Below are 17534 nucleotides of genomic sequence, written 5' to 3'. Positions count from 1 at the left end.
GAGGAGGCCACCAAGATGCTCAGAGGGCTGGAGAAGCTACGTGTGAGGACAGGTTGGGAGAGCTGAGGCTGTGCAGCCTGGAGAAGAGAAGGCTGCAGGGAGACCTTAGAGCAGCCTTCCAGTACCTGAAGGGCTCCAGGAGAGCTGGGGAGGGACTTGTGACAAGGGCTGGGAGTGACAGACTGAGGGACAATGGCTTTGAGCTGGGAGAGGGGAGAGTGAGAGTGGAGCTGAGGAAGAAATTCTTGTCAGTGATGGTGGTGAGACACTGGCACAGGCTGCCCAGGGAGGCTGTGGCTGCCCTTTGCCTGGCAGTGTTCAAGGCCAAACTGGATGAAGCCTTGAGCAACCTGGGCTGGTGGGAGGTGTCCCTGCCCACAGCAGGGGGTTGGGACTGGATGAGCTTTAAGGTCCCTTCCAGCTCAATCCAGTCTACGATTCTATAAAACCAGTATCAGGATGCCTGGTGACATTTTACATCAAATCTCTTATGCTGTGGCACAGCTGCTGCTGTGTTTTACGTCTCTACCCCAGAGAAGACTCTCTCCTGAGGACAATCCTTAAACCTCTGTTTATTTTAACATAAATAATTTCAGAGGGAGTTTAGTAGGAACTGTAAACATTGAAGTATGTTTAAAATGCAGTCCCAAGTAGAGCTGAGATTAACTCTTTTAAGTGCTTTCCTAAGCACTTGCAGAGTTGCAACAGAAGTGCTGGACCTGGTCACAGTCAGAGGTTTTTCAGGCAGTTTTCCTGCCACTGTCTCCCAGAACACCCCCAAGCCGTAACCCAGGAGGGCTTGTCCTGTGTGCAGCTTACCTAATTTTTTCAGGTCACTCTCCACCTCTGTGAGCTTTTCTGTGTATCTCCTGTGGGACGTCTCTAGGCCGCCTGTCACATTGTCCATTTTTTCTACAACTAGAGGAAAGAGAAGAGTGTGTTAGTGAGGAAGGCAGATGGGATGATAAAACCCTCCAGCAAACAACAGAGCAACCAAAAAACACACTGCTTCACCGACAAGAAGAGAAAGCATTCAGCAGCTCTGTGCTGTCCCTCCAGGGCTGGCAGTGTGGCTCCTCTGAGACCTGTGGCATCCATTTCCTCACACAGAATTCACCAAGGCAACGCCTGCTGGTGTGCAACTTAGCAACAGGAAAGCTACGAGGGCAGGCTGAGGAGCTGGGCTTGTGGAGCCTGGAGAAGAGGAGGCTCTGGGGACACCTAATAGCAGCCTGCCAGTACCTGAAGGGGGCTACAAGAAGGCTGCAGAGAGACTATTCCCAAAGGCTTGCAGGGACAAGACAAGGAGCAACTCTAGAACAGGTTGCCCAGGTAGGTGGTTGAGGCCTTGTATAGGGTTAACACTCCTGGGGGAGTGACCCTGAACCTGACCCTAGGGGTCTTGGCCCCTCCTCAGGGATGGGCCACACTCCAGGTGATGGTTAGCCCACTCCCCCCACTTCCTGTGGTATAAAAGAGACAGGACCTCCCTGTCTCTCCCTCTTTCCCTCTTCCTGCGTTCATGATCACACACACACTGATACTGCATACCAGCACAACACGTGGCAGCCACAAGGCAGAGACACCATCACACTACTCGGGGAGTATCCATCCCTGTTTGTATTTTGCTGTTTTCCCTTCCTTATCCTTTGTAAACTCCCCTACCTCCAATTCCTTTTTTTCTAAGTTATTGTTAAACTTTTCCTTTTTAACTTCCAAATCGAGTGAGATTGATTTATTTGGGTGTCCCTACCTTTATCTCTCTCCCTGTCTTTTGGGGAAAGGAGGGGGAAGAGGGGAGGGCACTCTATAAATTCTATAAATTGTCATTGGGTCTACCAAATTTATAAGAGTCTCTGGGAACCTGCCTTTGAACCCAAGACAATTTATTTGGCGCCCAACGTGGGGCTAGGTAGAAAGAATTCTTTCAGAGAAGATTTGGAAGTTAAAAAATGGATATTCTGAAAGTCTTAATCATTCACGCTTTTGCATGGCTGTTGTGGGGCTGGCTGTTAAAGTTTATAAGTTCCCATGTCTTCTGGATTGTCATTGATATGCTCTGGGAATATTCTAAGCATTTGCCTGTTCGAGTCTATGCCTATTTCCTGAATTCTGTTAGTAATCTCACTGTGTTTAGAAATGTTTCTGGAACATGGAATCAATCTGAGTATATGCATTGGAGCACAGAAGCTCCAGATATTTTGGGGGAGAAATGGTACTGGATAGCTGTTATTTCACTGTGTGTAAATGTGGGTTTGGGAAAGAACAAGGTAGCTGTGAACTTGGACACGTGGAAGTATCGGGTGGGCGCCGCCATTAGGATGCTTAGGGGGAGGGGTGGCCCTCACTGCCCGAGCTGCAGCTGCGGGGGATGGGCGACAGGTCAGACCGGTCCGGCCGCCCCTAGCGTGTCTCCGCCCCGAACTCCGCCCCCGGTCCCGCCCAGGGCAGCCCCCCGGACCCTGCCCCCTCAGCCCAGCCCCCTCCATCTGGCTCCAATTACCACGCGGCCAGCAAGATCAAACCCAAACCCTCCCGCAGACACCGATCCAGGGCAAGGGACCTCTTCGGGAACCAGCACCCCCCAGCAACAGCAACCAGCTGGAAATGGACCTGATAATGGAGTGATCCTTATCAGCTCCATGCCCAGAAAGGAAATCAGGCACACAAGGCAGGAGTATGCAAGGGCAAACGGACAGTCCCTTTTAGCCTGGCTTTTGAAATGCTGGGATGCAGGAGCAGAAACCGTGGACCTAGATCAGAGGGAGGCAAAGCAGCTGGGATCCTTGTCAAGGGATGGAGGTGTGGATAAGGAGCTGGGAAGACTCGATGGTACCCATTCACTTTGGGCCAGGCTTCTGATAGCTGTGAGGTACAGGTACCCGACTAAGGATGACATGATTTTCCATCCCCTTAAATGGACAGATATGGAACAAGGGATTTCATACCTGAGGCAAATGGCGGTTCAAGAGATAATCTATGGAGCCGGCCAGATGCCCTCGGACCCTGATGATGTCCGCATGAAGCCAGCCCTCTTAAAGAAACTGACTCAGTGTGCCCCTTCCACATATGCCCCCACATTGGGAGCACTGCTGCTGGGCAGAGACCCCAACAACCTTCCCACAATCAGGGAGTTTGTGAATGACCTAAGACAGTTTGAAGACAGTTTGTCGAGGAAAACCTTAATTGCCACTGTAGAGACCCTCACCCAAGAAATGAATGAGCTAAAAGCCTCTTTCTCTGAACTGCAGAAGGCAGAGGATGACTGCTCTTCACCTTCAGAATGGGTGCAAGTCTCAGCTGTAAGAAACACACGCCGCCGTGCTCCTCCTTCTCCCCGCAGGAGACCAGCCCAGAGCAGACAGGGTACACACAGGGGGTCACTCTGGAGAACACTGTGTGACCATGGGGAAAACATGGATAGATGGCATGGCCAGCCCACCTCAGCTCTATGGGCCAGGGTAAGGGAACTGCAGGGGACAAACACAGGGAATAACTCCTCCAGAAGAGGGGTTGCCCCAGTGTCCCGCAGGCAGCCCTCTCGCTCAAGGGGTGGTGAAGCCAGTAACTCAGGTCCATGTGCCTCATGCAGTCACACTGCTCAGAATTAGAGGTGCCCTGTCTCCAGCCAGGCGGAGGCCAGGGATAACAGAGTATATTGGGACGTGTTTGTGAAATGGCCTGGCACTTCTGAAGCCGAGAAGTACAGAGCGTTGGTAGACACCGGTGCCCAATGCACTCTGATCCCCTCCAGCCACAGGGGGACAGAAACTGTTACAATTGCAGGAGTCACAGGGGGGTCTCAGGAGTTGACTGTGCTGCAGGCTGATATAAGCCTCACCGGGAATGTGTGGGAGAAGCATTCCATAGTAACTGGCCCTGATGCACCTTGCATCCTGGGGATCGACTTTCTCTGGGAAGGGTACTTTAAAGATCCGAAGGGGAACAAGTGGGCATTTGGCATAGCAGCTGTAGAGACTGCAGACAAAGAGCAGCTGTCTATCATGCCTGGCCTGTCAGATGACCCTTCCGTGGTTGGTACCCACAAGGTGGAAGATGTTAAGTTACCTATTGCTTCTCGTGTAGTTCATCGCAGGCAATACCGCACCAACAGAGACTCCCTGCTACCCATACAGCAGCTGATTCGCCGCCTGGAGCAGCAGCTTGTCATCAGCAAGAGCCACTCGCCCTTCAACAGCCCGATATGGCCAGTGCGAAAGGAGACAGGGGAGTGGAGACTCACGGTGGATTTCCGAGGCCTGAATGAAGTGACTCCTCCAATCAGCGCAGCCGTGCCTGATATGTTGGAGCTGCAGTATGAACTGGAAACGAAGGAGGCCAAATGGTATGCCACAATTGACATTGCTAATGCTTTCTTCTCCATCCCCATTGCAGAAGAATGTAGGCCACAGTTTGCCTTCACCTGGAGAGGAGTCCAGTACCACTGGAACAGACTGCCTCAAGGGTGGAAGCACAGCCCTACAATCTGCCATAGCATCATCCAGACTGCACTGGAGAAGGGTGGAGCTCCGGAACATCTGCAGTACATCGATGACATCATTGTATGGGGTGAGACAGCAGAGGAGGTCTTCAAGAAGGGTGAGAAGATCATTAATATCCTGTTGGATGCTGGTTTTGCCATTAAGAGAAGCAAAGTGAAAGGGCCTGCCAGAGAGATCCAGTTCCTGGGAGTTCGATGGCAGGATGGCCGACGCCACATCCCTATGGATGTGGTGAATAAAGTGGCCACTATGGTGGAACCCACTAACCGGAAGGAGACACAATCCTTCCTGGGGTTTGTGGGCTTTTGGAAGATGCACATTCCCGGGTACAGTCAAATTGTGAAACCCCTCTTTGACGTAACAAGAAAGAGGAATAACTTTGGGTGGGGACCTGAGCAGCAGGTGGCATTTGACCAGATCAAACGAGAGGTGGTCCATGCCATGGCCTTGGGACCAGTTCGAACCGGCCCAGAGATTAAGAACATTCTCTATACAGCAGCTGGTGAGAATGGTCCTAGCTGGAGCCTATGGCAGAAAGCTCCTGATGAGACACGAGGCCGCCCACTCGGGTTCTGGAGCAAGGCATACAAAGGCTCAGAGACCAAGTATACCCCCACAGAGAAAGAAATCCTAGCTGCCTATGAGGGAGTCAGAGCTGCCTCTGAGGTGATTGGGACGGAGTCACCACTCCTTTTAGCTCCAAGGCTTCCAGTCCTGACTTGGATGTTTAAAGGGAAGGGTTCGACTCCACACCATGCCACAGATGCCACTTGGAGTAAGTGGATGGCTCTGATAACTCAGAGGGCTAGGATGGGGACTCTCGAGCGTCCAGGCATTGTAGAGGTCATCACCAGCTGGCCAGAGGGCACTGACTTTGGAAAGCCAGCAGAAGAGAAGGCAGTGACCCGTGCCGAGGAAGCCCCCCCATACAGTGACCTCCCTGAGGAGGAAAAGGCATATGCTCTCTTCACAGATGGATCCTGCCGCCTGGTAGGCAGCAAGCGAAGATGGAAGGCTGCCGTCTGGAACCCCACACGCAGGGTTGCAGAGGCAAGAGATGGAGAAGGTGAATCCAGCCAGTATGCTGAGGTGAAAGCCATCCAGCTGGCCCTGGACATTGCAGAGCGAGAGCAGTGGCCAATGCTATACATCTACACCAACTCATGGATGGTAGCAAATGCCTTATGGGGGTGGCTGAAGGAGTGGAAGAGAAATGATTGGCAGAGAAAAAGGAAGCCTATTTGGGCTGCTGATCTCTGGCAAGACATTTCTGCACGCCTGGACAAACTACCAGTTAAAATCCGACACATCAGTGCTCACATCCCAAAGAGCAGAGCCACTGAAGAACAGCAGCATAACCACCAAGCTGACCTGGCTGCCCACATCTGCCAGATTGACCTGGACTGGAAACACAAAGGTGAACTGTTCTTAGCTCGGTGGGCACATGACTCTTCTGGCCACCAAGGAAGAGATGCCACATACCAATGGGCCCGAGACAGGTCCGTGGACATATCCATGGAGGCCATAACTCAGGTTATCCATGAATGTGACATCTGTGCCACCATAAAGCAAGCCAAGCGCATGAAGCCTTTGTGGTACGGGGGACGGTGGTCAAAGTACAGGTATGGGGAGGCCTGGCAGATGGATTACATCACTCTGCCTCGGTCTCGCAGTGGCAAGCAGTATGTGTTAACCATGGTGGAGGGAAGCACGGGGTGGCTGGAAACCTACCCAGTACCTCATGCTACTGCCCGTAACACCATTCTGGGTCTGCAGAGCCACATCCTGTGGAGACACGGTACCCCAGAGAGAATTGAGTCAGACAATGGGACCCATTTCAAGAACCACCTTGTAAGCAACTGGGCAAAAGAGCATGGGATAGAATGGGTTTATCACATCCCATACTACCCACAAGCTGCAGGAAAGGTTGAGCGACACAATGGTCTGCTGAAAACCACCCTGAAGGCTATGGGAGGTGGAACTCTCAGAAACTGGGAGAAGCACCTTGCAGAAGCCACTTGGCTGGTGAACAGCAGGGGATCAGTTAACAGAGCTGGTCCTGCTCAGTCTGCCCTACTGCCCACAGTTGAGGGAGATGGAGTTCCTGTGGTCTGTGAAAGGAATCTACTGGGAAAGACTGTGTGGGTTGCTCCTGCCTCTGGTGGGGGAAAACCTATCAAAGGGGTGGTATCTGCAGAGGGTCCTGGTCACACATACTGGGTGATGATGGAAACTGGTGTTATCGAGTGTGTCCCTCAGAGAAATCTCTCTTTAGCTGAAAAGGTTTTGAAATCTCAGAGTTGATTCCATGTGTTCCAGATACTTTCAGGTTATCTTGTATTATAGTTGTATCATAGTTGTGCAATACTTGTACCATAGTTGTGCAATACTTGTATTATAGTTCATAAGGGGTTACAAGTTGTTTTTGTAGTTATACCCTCACCACTACACGGCGTCCAACAGAACCTACATCACAGCAGTAGCTATCCAGAGTCCTACAGCATCGCATCACAATGAGGCGTCCAACCAGAACCCTGCATCTGATTCGTCACTGATGCCCTGCAGTGAGAGACTGTTCCTGATTTCCCTCCAGAGGATGTCTACAGCCATCTCATCCACACCTGTTCCCCTGATGCCAGACACCAAGAGAGACTGTTCCTGATGTTTTTTCTTCACAGAGGGAAAAGACTTTCCTGAGTTCCAACAAGAACTGTTCCTGCTTCACTGACTTTTCTTCCGTTCCTGTCCTGCTCACACCTCACCAACCTGCACCGGACCAGAGGAACACATCGCCTTGAGATACAGCCGGGGACCAAGAAGGACTTTAAGAACTCTTAACCCATGGACACCTTTTTCCCATCTTTGGAGAAGAAGACTGTTCTTAGGAAGGTGGAAGTGGTCTAACCAAGGGGTGGAATGTATAGGGTTAACACTCCTGGGGGAGTGACCCTGAACCTGACCCTAGGGGTCTTGGCCCCTCCTCAGGGATGGGCCACACTCCAGGTGATGGTTAGCCCACTCCCCCCACTTCCTGTGGTATAAAAGAGACAGGACCTCCCTGTCTCTCCCTCTTTCCCTCTTCCTGCGTTCATGATCACACACACACTGATACTGCATACCAGCACAACACATGGCAGCCACGAGGCAGAGACACCATCACACTACTCGGGTTGTATCCATCCCTGTTTGTATTTTGCTGTTTTCCCTTCCTTATCCTTTGTAAACTCCCCTACCTCCAATTCCTTTTTTTCTAAGTTATTGTTAAACTTTTCCTTTTTAACTTCCAAATCGAGTGAGATTGATTTATTTGGGTGTCCCTACCTTTATCTCTCTCCCTGTCTTTTGGGGAAAGGAGGGGGAAGAGGGGAGGGCACTCTATAAATTCTATAAATTGTCATTGGGTCTACCAAATTTATAAGAGTCTCTGGGAACCTGCATTTGAACCCAAGACAGGCCTCATCCCTGATATTAAAGGTGAGGCTCAAGAGGGCTCTGGGCTGCCTGCTCTGGTGGAGGATGCCCCTGCTGACTGCAGGGGGTTGGACTGGATGAGCTTTGGAGGTCCCTTCCAGTCCAAACCATTCCATGATTCTGTGGCTCTGTGAAATGTTGGGTGAGCTGCTGTCTGATGGTGGGACTCAGCATTCTTCCAGTTCCCCAGCCATCAAGCAGTGCACAGACATCTCTTTGCTTGTGAGCAATCTCTGCTGAATGAGGAGGTTCCTCTCTGGGCTTTCATCATGAACCAGCTCCTTTTATTTCCACAGGATTTTCATGTTCCAAGCACAGTGCTGCATGGCACCAGGCTGCCTGCTGAAGAAGCAGAAGCATGAGAGACTTCCTTTTCCTTCCCTGTGAGTCCCTTCTCCTTACAAAGAAGGTTGGTTGGTTGTTTATTTTTCTCCTGTGCCTTCCAAAATTGTCACCTGCATAGCAAGTCTGGAAGCTACTGTGCCTCAGGACCATGCAGAGATGGGCACCCAGCAGGTGCAGACTGACGGCTGAGGGGCTCTTTCTTTTGTAACCTCTCAGTCACCTTCCTGTCTCTGGGACAACCTGGTTGATGGGATTGATATGGAAATGGAAAAAGCAGAGCAACAGATAAAGAGCCCAAGGTGACAAACAAGCAAATGCTTGCAAGGTTAGAGGCAGCTCTCGGCTTCCACACCCAGCTTTGTCTTTTTGCATTCAAGCCACAACCAAAGGCACACATTTCTTCTCCTGACAAGATGATTGAGGCCTGTTGTGACTCTGGGAGCAGAATGGCTCTGAACCAGCCCTGGCAGAGGGTACCCAAGGGAACCTGCTAGCTCCCTCTCCTTCCAAACAGGACCAATGTGATGCTCTCACCACCTGAGACAGAGAAGCCAGTTCTGTAATCATGTGTGGGAAGCTCCTAGCTCCTTCTTCATACAAATAATCTGCATCTAGGAAATATCCTCGCAGAAGCTGCTGCTATGCAGAGATGTGGGTTTGCACTAGGAGTGGAAACTGAAGGGATGTTTTGCTGCTCGTGAGTAACCACAAGAATCCCAGACCATGACCATGCAGACCACCAAGAGCTGCTCCTTTGTTCACTTTTGCCCTGGTTTTTCTCAGTCTGGGCACCACAGTTACATAGCAGGCTTCTAGTGCTCCCCCAACCCACCTGGACAGGGTGGGCAACTGGGGGTGAGGAACCTCATCAAGTGCATCAAGGGCAGATATAGGGTCCTGCACCTGGGAAGGAACAACCTCCTGCACCAGGACAGGCAAGAAGTTGACCTGCCGGGAAGCAGCTCTGGGGAGGAACGCTGAGGGACACAAAGCTCACCATGGGCCAGCAATGTGCCCTTGTGGTGAAGAAGGCCAATGGGGTCCTGAGGAGCAGGAAGAAGAGTGTGGTCACCAGGCTGAGAAATGTTCTCCTTCCCCTCTACTCTGCCCTGGAGAAGCCACACCTGGAATACTGTGTCCAGTTCTGGACACCTTGAGATAGGGAACTACTGGAGAGAGTCCAATGAAGGGTGACAAAGATGCTGGGGGGCCTGGAACAGCTCTCTTAGGAGGAGAGGCTGAGACTCCTGGGGCTGTTTAGCGCTGGAAAGAGCAGTCTGAGAGGGGATCTGATCAGTAAATATCTAAAGGGTGGAGGTCATGAAGGTAGGGCAGGACTCTTTCCAGTGGTTGCCAGTGACAGGACAAGTGGCAACAGGCACAGCCTGGAACACCAGAAGTTCGACCTAGACCTCTCTGCTGGTGCCACAGCACCAGGGCAGGCTGCCCAGAGCGGCTCTGAGTCTCCTGCTCTGCACATCTGCAAAACCTGCTTGGACCTGCAGCCCTGAGTAGCCTGCTCTGGGTGACCCTAATTCAGCAGAGGGGTTGGACTGGATGATCTCCAACCCCATCCAACCCCATTGTTCTGTGATTCCTTCTGGCAAGCTCTAGGCAGCTTCTGTTCAGTCTGTGGTGTTCTGCTTTGTTTAGGGACAGACACTGTAAGGACACAGCTAAGCTCTGTGAGTGCACCTGGCTCCAGGCGTGTCTGCTGGAGCTGTGCCATGACCAATGCTGCACACATCACCTGTGGGCTGTTCATTCAGACCTAGTGAAACATGTCCCTGCCTTCTCCCTTATGTGATACACTGGGAGCTGGAAAAAGGATTCTCTATTATCTGCAGTACAAGGAAAATGTAGCTTCTGCCTTATGCTCCTCAAGTGAACATCAGGTTCAACCCTGAAGTTTGTAACATTCAGAATTTTAGACTGTTCTACAACAACAAGAATGTTTTTGTGGTTAAATGAAATATAACACTGGAAACTTGGCCTAAAATATTGGCTTCAAGAGCTAAAAGCAAATGAAAATAGCAGAAATCCTATCAATATGCAGTAGCCTGTACTGGCAGGTAGATGAGACTGATGTGGTACAAAACAAGTGTGTGGTGGTGTTGTGGTAGGCCTGAGAGGCCCCAAATAGGCTTCCACATGTCCTGCCTTGCCTAGGCATGTTCTTCTGCTCCACCAGAGAGGGACACAATCTGGAGCCATTGAGTCTGGCCTGCCCAGGGCCCTGTGGTGTAAGGTACACACACTTAGCTTGTGCCTGCCTAGCACAAGGCTCGTGCTGTTCCCAAATTAGGGAACCTATTATGGTATGGTTTGGCTACCTGCCATCCTGATTGGCTGTTCTTGTGTACAAGGGGCAGTTAATCTCAGCCCACGTTGATAAAAGGAGACACACAGGTGAACAACCTGCTTTGCTCCCCTGCTTTGCTCCCCTGCTCTGTGCCTGCTCTCTCTGCTGTGCCCAGCCCTGCTGCTCTTGCACACTGCCTTATTGCTGCCTGCTGAACTCCACTGCCGCCAGTTACCAGGAGCAGACCCTGGATGCCTGCACACGATGGGCCTGTGTGGCCAGCATGACACTGTGCTGAGACTGCACACATCTGCCTCTGCACCTGAAGGTCCTGCCTAGAGTCCCTGCACATACACAGATCTCCAGAAGGAGCCAGGAGACAAGGGCAGAGACTGTCTGTGTCCTATGCCCAGGAGCTGGGACGATTCAAGCCTCAATGTCCGACAAGACAGAGTCCCCTGAAAGCATTTGGGCACTGTCTGGACTGTGGCCAGCCCCTGCAAGGGTAACAATAATAATCTGTGAGTAAATGCTTTAATGCCTCTTTGTGATTCTCTGCTGCCTTCTGCCACAGAGCAGAAGGAGCTTGAGCCCATCTAGTGGGCAAACGGCATTTGGCCATGGGAGCCTTCTCTTCCAGTTCAATGAAATGTTGATGCATTTTGCTGGTTATTCCTAGATCTAGATATTATCCATAGAATGCTTCCACGACTGTGTAAGAACTGAAATGTTATTAAAATTAGTGGTCAGGGGGGCAGAGTTCTGAGTATCAAAATTAATAAACAATATTATTTTTGGAAAATATCATCTCACATCAATTAATTTCCCCTCCCCAACAGCTGTTTTCACTACCAACCAACCCATCCTACATAAAAGAACCTTAGGATCATAGAATGATCAGGTTGCCCAGAGCCCTGTCCAGCCTCACCTTGGCTATCTCCAGGGATGGACCCCAACTACCCCTGGGGCAACCTGCTGCAGTGTTCCAGCACCCTCCTGGTGCGAAACTTGTTCCTAACATCCAATCTCAATCTGCTCTGCTCTAGTTTGAAGCCACTGTCCCTTGTCCTGTCCCTGCAGGCCTTTGCAGCCCACTTCAGGTCCTGGCAGGCTGCTGTTAGGTCTTGCTGGAGTATTCTCCTCTCCAGGCTGAAAACCCCCAACTCCCACAGCCTGTCCCTACACCAGAGCTGCTCCAATTCCCTGATCCTTTTCATGGCCTCCTCTGGACCCTCTCCATCAGGTCCACATCCTTCATGTGTTGAGGGCTCTGAAGCTGGACACAGCACTGCAGGTGAGGTCTCCCCAGAGCAGAGCAGAGGGGCAGGATGCCCTCTCTGGGCACACTGCTTTGGATGCCTGAGCCATTTGCCTTCTGTGCTGCAAGCACAAGACTGCAGCTGGTCTGTGGCTGTTGATGTTCTTTGCGTGGAGCACTCCAAAGGGGAGCTGGAGCAAGACTTCACTCGGAAGTCTCACTGCGGTTACTGACAGCTGGCTGTGAGACCAGGGGATGAGCCTGCCTGGATGGTGCCTGACAAATCAATAACGAACACTGCAAAGGTCTTTCAGTCCCTAGCAGCTTGTCTTCTACAGAGCTGTCAACTCTAGGATGTAGCTGGGTGCCAGGCAGCAGCCCTGACTCAGGCAGGCTGGCATGACACATAGCTGGGTGCTGGCTCAAAGGGGCTGGATAGAGAAGGCTGCCTGCAAACACACGAGCTGCCGGGGTTTGCATTTACTACTGAAATGATGCACAGTGCAGAATCAGCTATGCCAGCCAAACAATGTCCTTTCCTCTCAGAGGGCAACTCAGTCCTATTGTGTGCAGTGCAGAGGAAAGGACAGAGCCAAGCACAGAGCACTCAGCTCCAGCAGCAGCAGCCACTGAGGGCTCTGCAGGCCCAGCGATGCCATTTCACGCCATGGGCAAATTCATCCTGGTCTTTGCTGTATGCAGGGGCACTTGATCTCCTGCCCACATTACTTGCCCAAGCAAGTTGCAGATTGTTTACTTTCTTCCTACTGCCCTGTAAGTGGGAGGATGGACTCTGGGGAGAAGGAGCAGCCAGCCAGAGTTTGGTTGCTCTGGCTGTCTAGAGGGGTCACAAGGACAGATGTCCTGTTTTGGGGAATGCCTTTCTTCCCCTGGCAGTAGCTTCCACCCCCATCTCTGCAAGGAGCTTTCAGTGGTAGGTGAGCATATGGAGCGCTCTTAGGAGTGAAAGTAAGCCTCTGGGTAGTGCCCTAGGCTGGAACAACCACTTCCATAGTCCCAGAGAAAAGCAAAGGCAAACCAGGCAGAGCAGCTGTAATATCCCTCATGAAGACCAGTGGGCTGCTCCCAGCTGCCTGCTGCTCTCAAATGTGCAGCCTGGCTATGCCTTAAGCTTCCTTTTGGTTAACTTCACCTTAATTCTCAGCATCTCTCTACTTTGCCTTTGCACTTTCTGGCCAAGTCACTGTGCAAAATGGTAGCTGTTGATCGGCACAGCGAGGGCTGTCTGTGTCTGGGCCACTCTTTCAGAAGCAGGGACAGAATGTGCCTTCTCACTGGGATGTGGCGGTGGTAGGTGTAGTTGCTGCAAGCCCTGTCTCGGAGAGAGACCAAAGTAGATGAAAGTCATGGTGGAAACTAGTCAAGAAGCTAAAAGTCAAGGACTGCTTAGAGAAGGAGAACCTCCAGGAACTGAATTACAGAATCATAGGAGCCTGTGAGCCTCCCTCACTAACCTGAGTCACAGCAAGGTCATTCCCTTCCAGCAGGTGAGTCTAGCACTGGCTGGTGGCAGTAAATCCTGACTTTGTGCTTTGCAGCTACCTGATGCATACAAGCAGGTGTGACAAGTGACAGACTGGCTTGGGAATGATTGTACCAACCATTTACTACTTCTCCTTCCAGCACACTAACAGTAATTTCAGCTTGCTACTCCTCCCTGACCTGGATGGTCAGTTCAAGTTCTTGGTTTCAGGTTTCTCCAACCCACTGTTTTTACCACCAGTTTGGAGGTTTGGTCTCTGTTGACTTTGCCTCCCATTGAGTTACTTTTTGCCTGCCACATCCAATCCACTGATGAGTGGGTTTCATGTTCTAAATCACAAAGGATATCTAAATACCACATAGGAAATGAAAGTCTTAAAAGTCATTTTGGGCTTTATAAACAGAAGTGTGGGAGGTAAATTTAATGGAAACTTAGCTAAGAGACCAAGAACCCCTGATGCCAGCAGAATTCCCTCTTTCAGTGTAAGATTGCCATAAAAAGGAGAAGCCAAACTCTGATGCAGATAGAAAAGTTCAGGAGCTGTATAAAATGTGGAGCTTTTATTCTACCTTTAAGGCCCAATTCCTTCCCAACAATCAAAAATACTGCACTGACTATGAACCATCAGCTGAGGCTTTGTCTCTCACCTGCAAATGATGCTCAGGCACTCTGGAGCTCTTCCAAAGGCTGAATGATCATTTGGTGCTGCTGCTACAGAAGGGCCACTTTGGACTAAACAGGACTCTGCTGCCTCCAGTACCGGTGTCCCCAGCAGAAGGACACAGAACTGTTGGAGGGAGTCCAGAGGAGGCCACAAAGATGATCCAAGGGTTGGAGCAGCTCTGCCATGAGGACAGACTGAGGGAGCTGGGGGTGTGCAGCCTGGATAGGAGAAGGCTCCAGGGGGACCTTAAAGCTGCCTGCCAATAGCTGAAGGGATCCTCCAGAAAGGCTGCAGAGGGACTCTTCCTGAGGGTGTCTAGAAACAGGCCAAGTGGAAATGGTCTGAAGCTGAGGGAGAGCAGGGTTAGACTGGAGCTGAGGAAGGAGTTCTTCAATGTGAGGGTGAGGAGACTCTGGAATAGGTTGCCCAGGGAGGCTGTGGATGCCTCCTCCCTGAGGGTACTCAAGGCCAGGCTGGAGGAAGCCTTAGACAAACAAGTCTAGTTGAGAGGTGCCCTGCCCATGGCAGGGGCGGTTGGAGCAGATGATCTCTGAGGTCCCGCCCAACCTAGGCCATCCTATGACCTTATGGTGACTCTTCTCCAGCACAGGCCTCTCTGGCATTCAGGTGGAGCAGTCAGTAAGTTGGTGAGTGGTGTAGCAGTGGTCACCAAGATGTCTCAAGGTCTGTGAGCAGGATGTGCATTATCTACCTTCCTGAAATCTTTTCCCCATTTTTTGTGGGAGAGGAAATGCTTTTGTATGGGCACAGAAGACCCAAATGAGGTTCAACAAGGACAAGTGCAGAGTCCTGCACCTGGGAGGAACAATAAACTGCACCAGCACATGCTGGGAGGTGATCTGCTGGAGAGCAGCCCTGTGGAGAGGGACCTGGCAGTGCTAGTGGAGAACATCCATGGGGCAGCAATGTGCCCTGGTGGCCAAGAGGGACAATTGGGTCCTGGGGGGCATTAAGCATTCTTCTCCCCCTCTACTCTGCTCTGATGAGATTTCATATTGAGTACTGCCTTCAGTTTTGGGCTCCCCAGTTGAAGAGGGACAGGGATCTGCTGGAGAGGGTCCAAAGGAGGGCTACAAGGATGCTGAGGGGACTGGAGCACTGCCTGATGAGGAGAGGCTGAGGGACCTGGACCTGCTTATTCTGCAGAAGAGAAGACTGAGAGGGGATTTAATCAATGTACCTGAGGGCTGGGGGTCAGGAAGGGGGGGACAGGCTCTGCTGACTGCTCCCTGGGATAGGACAAGGAGCAATGGATGGAAGCTGCAGCACAGGAGGTTCCAGCTCAACACATGGGGCAACTTCTTGCCAGGAAGGGTCCCAGAGCCCTGGCACAGGCCGCCCAGAGAGGTTGTGGAGTCTCCTTGTCCTCGAGAAATGTGGGTTGGTACCGCTGTGACAGACAGATCAAAGGACAGCACCAGTGACTACCCACTACAAGAAAGAGGTTTAGAAATGAGCATAGCAGAATGCTCTTGAGGAAAATTCTGCTACATCTCTGGCATCCAGTGGTTGGGCAGCTAACGCACTGCACAGTGCAGCTAACACAGTGCACAGTGCAGCTAACACACTGCACAGTGCAGCTAACACACCACACACCGCAGCTAACACAGTGCACAGTGCAGCTAACACAGTGCACAGTGCAGCTAACACACTGCACACTGCAGCTAACACACCGCACACCGCAGCTAACACACCGCACACCGCAGCTAACACACCGCACACCGCAGCTAACACACCGCACACTGCAGCTAACACACCGCACAGTGCAGCTAACACACCACACACCGCAGCTAACACACCGCACACTGCAGCTAACACACCGCACAGTGCAGCTAACACACCGCACAGTGCAGCTAACACACCACACACTGCAGCTAACACACCGCACACCGCAGCTAACACACCGCACACCGCAGCTAACACACCGCACACCGCAGCTAACACACCGTACACTGCAGCTAACACACCGCACACTGCAGCTAACACACCGCACACTGCAGCTAACACACCGCACACTGCAGCTAACACATTGCACACCGCAGCTAACACAGTGCACAGTGCAGCTAACACACCGCACACTGCAGCTAACACACCACACACTGCAGCTAACACACCGCACACTGCAGCTAACACACCGCACAGTGCAGCTAACACACCGCACACTGCAGCTAACACATTGCACACCGCAGCTAACACAGTGCACAGTGCAGCTAACACACCGCACACCTCAGCTAACACACTGCACACCGCAGCTAACACAGTGCACAGTGCATCTAACACAGTGCACACCGCAGCTAACACACCGCACACCGCAGCTAACACACCGCACACCGCAGCTAACACACTGCACAGTGCAGCAAACACACCGCACACCGCAGCTAACACACCGCACAGTGCAGCTAACACACCGCACACTGCAGCTAACACACCGCACAGTGCAGCTAACACACCGCACAGTGCAGCTAACACATTGCACACCGCAGCTAACACACCACACACTGCAGCTAACACACCGCACAGTGCAGCTAACACACCGCACAGTGCAGCTAACACACCGCACACTGCAGCTAACACATTGCACACCGCAGCTAACATACTGCACACCGCAGCTAACACAGCGCACAGTGCAGCTAACACAGTGCACACTGCAGCTAACACACCGCACACCACAGCTAACATACTGCACAGTGCAGCAAACACACCGCACACCGCAGCTAACACACCGCACACTGCAGCTAACACAGTGCACAGTGCAGCTAACCCACTGCACACTGCAGCTAACACATTGCACACTGCAGCTAACACACCGCACACCGCAGCTAACACACCGCACACCTCAGCTAACACACTGCACACCTCAGCTAACACACTGCACACCGCAGCTAACACACCACACACCACAGCTAACACAGTGCACAGTGCAGCTAACACTGCACACTGCAGCTAACACACCGCACACCGCAGCTAACACACCGCACACCGCAGCTAACACACCGCACACTGCAGCTAACACACCACACACTGCAGCTAACACACCGCACACTGCAGCTAACACACCGCACAGTGCAGCTAACACACCGCACACCTCAGCTAACACACTGCACACCGCAGCTAACACAGTGCACAGTGCAGCTAACACACTGCACACCGCAGCTAACACACCGCACACCGCAGCTAACACACCGCACACCGCAGCTAACACACTGCACAGTGCAGCAAACACACCGCACACCGCAGCTAACACACCGCACACTGCAGCTAACACATCGCACAGTGCAGCTAACACACCGCACAGTGCAGCTAACACATTGCACACCGCAGCTAACACACCACACACTGCAGCTAACACACCGCACAGTGCAGCTAACATGCTGCACAGTGCAGCTAACACACCGCACACTGCAGCTAACACACCGCACAGTGCAGCTAACACACTGCACACCGCAGCTAACACACCGCACAGTGCA

At 51.9% G+C, this 17534-nt stretch overlaps 1 protein-coding gene across 4 annotated transcripts in view; it reads right to left on the bottom strand.

Annotated features, from left to right (window-relative positions):
• Positions 1-17534, bottom strand: part of COLEC12 (collectin subfamily member 12) — a 119023-nt gene that overhangs the window by 11760 nt on the left and 89729 nt on the right. For 2 of the 4 annotated variants that reach the window (XM_064170567.1, XM_064170568.1), the window contains one exon: positions 820-918. In XM_064170567.1, the coding sequence (XP_064026637.1) occupies positions 820-918 (99 nt within the window). Of the gene's footprint in view, positions 1-819; positions 919-17534 lie in introns of those variants that run through there. The other 2 variants (XM_064170570.1, XM_064170571.1) reach the window with 1 other exon arrangement.

Source organism: Pogoniulus pusillus, chromosome 34, assembly GCF_015220805.1.
Source record: "Pogoniulus pusillus isolate bPogPus1 chromosome 34, bPogPus1.pri, whole genome shotgun sequence".
Lineage (NCBI taxonomy): Eukaryota > Metazoa > Chordata > Aves > Piciformes > Lybiidae > Pogoniulus > Pogoniulus pusillus.
Note: the sequence above shows the minus strand (reverse complement) of the source record. Positions and strands in the feature narration are given on the sequence as shown.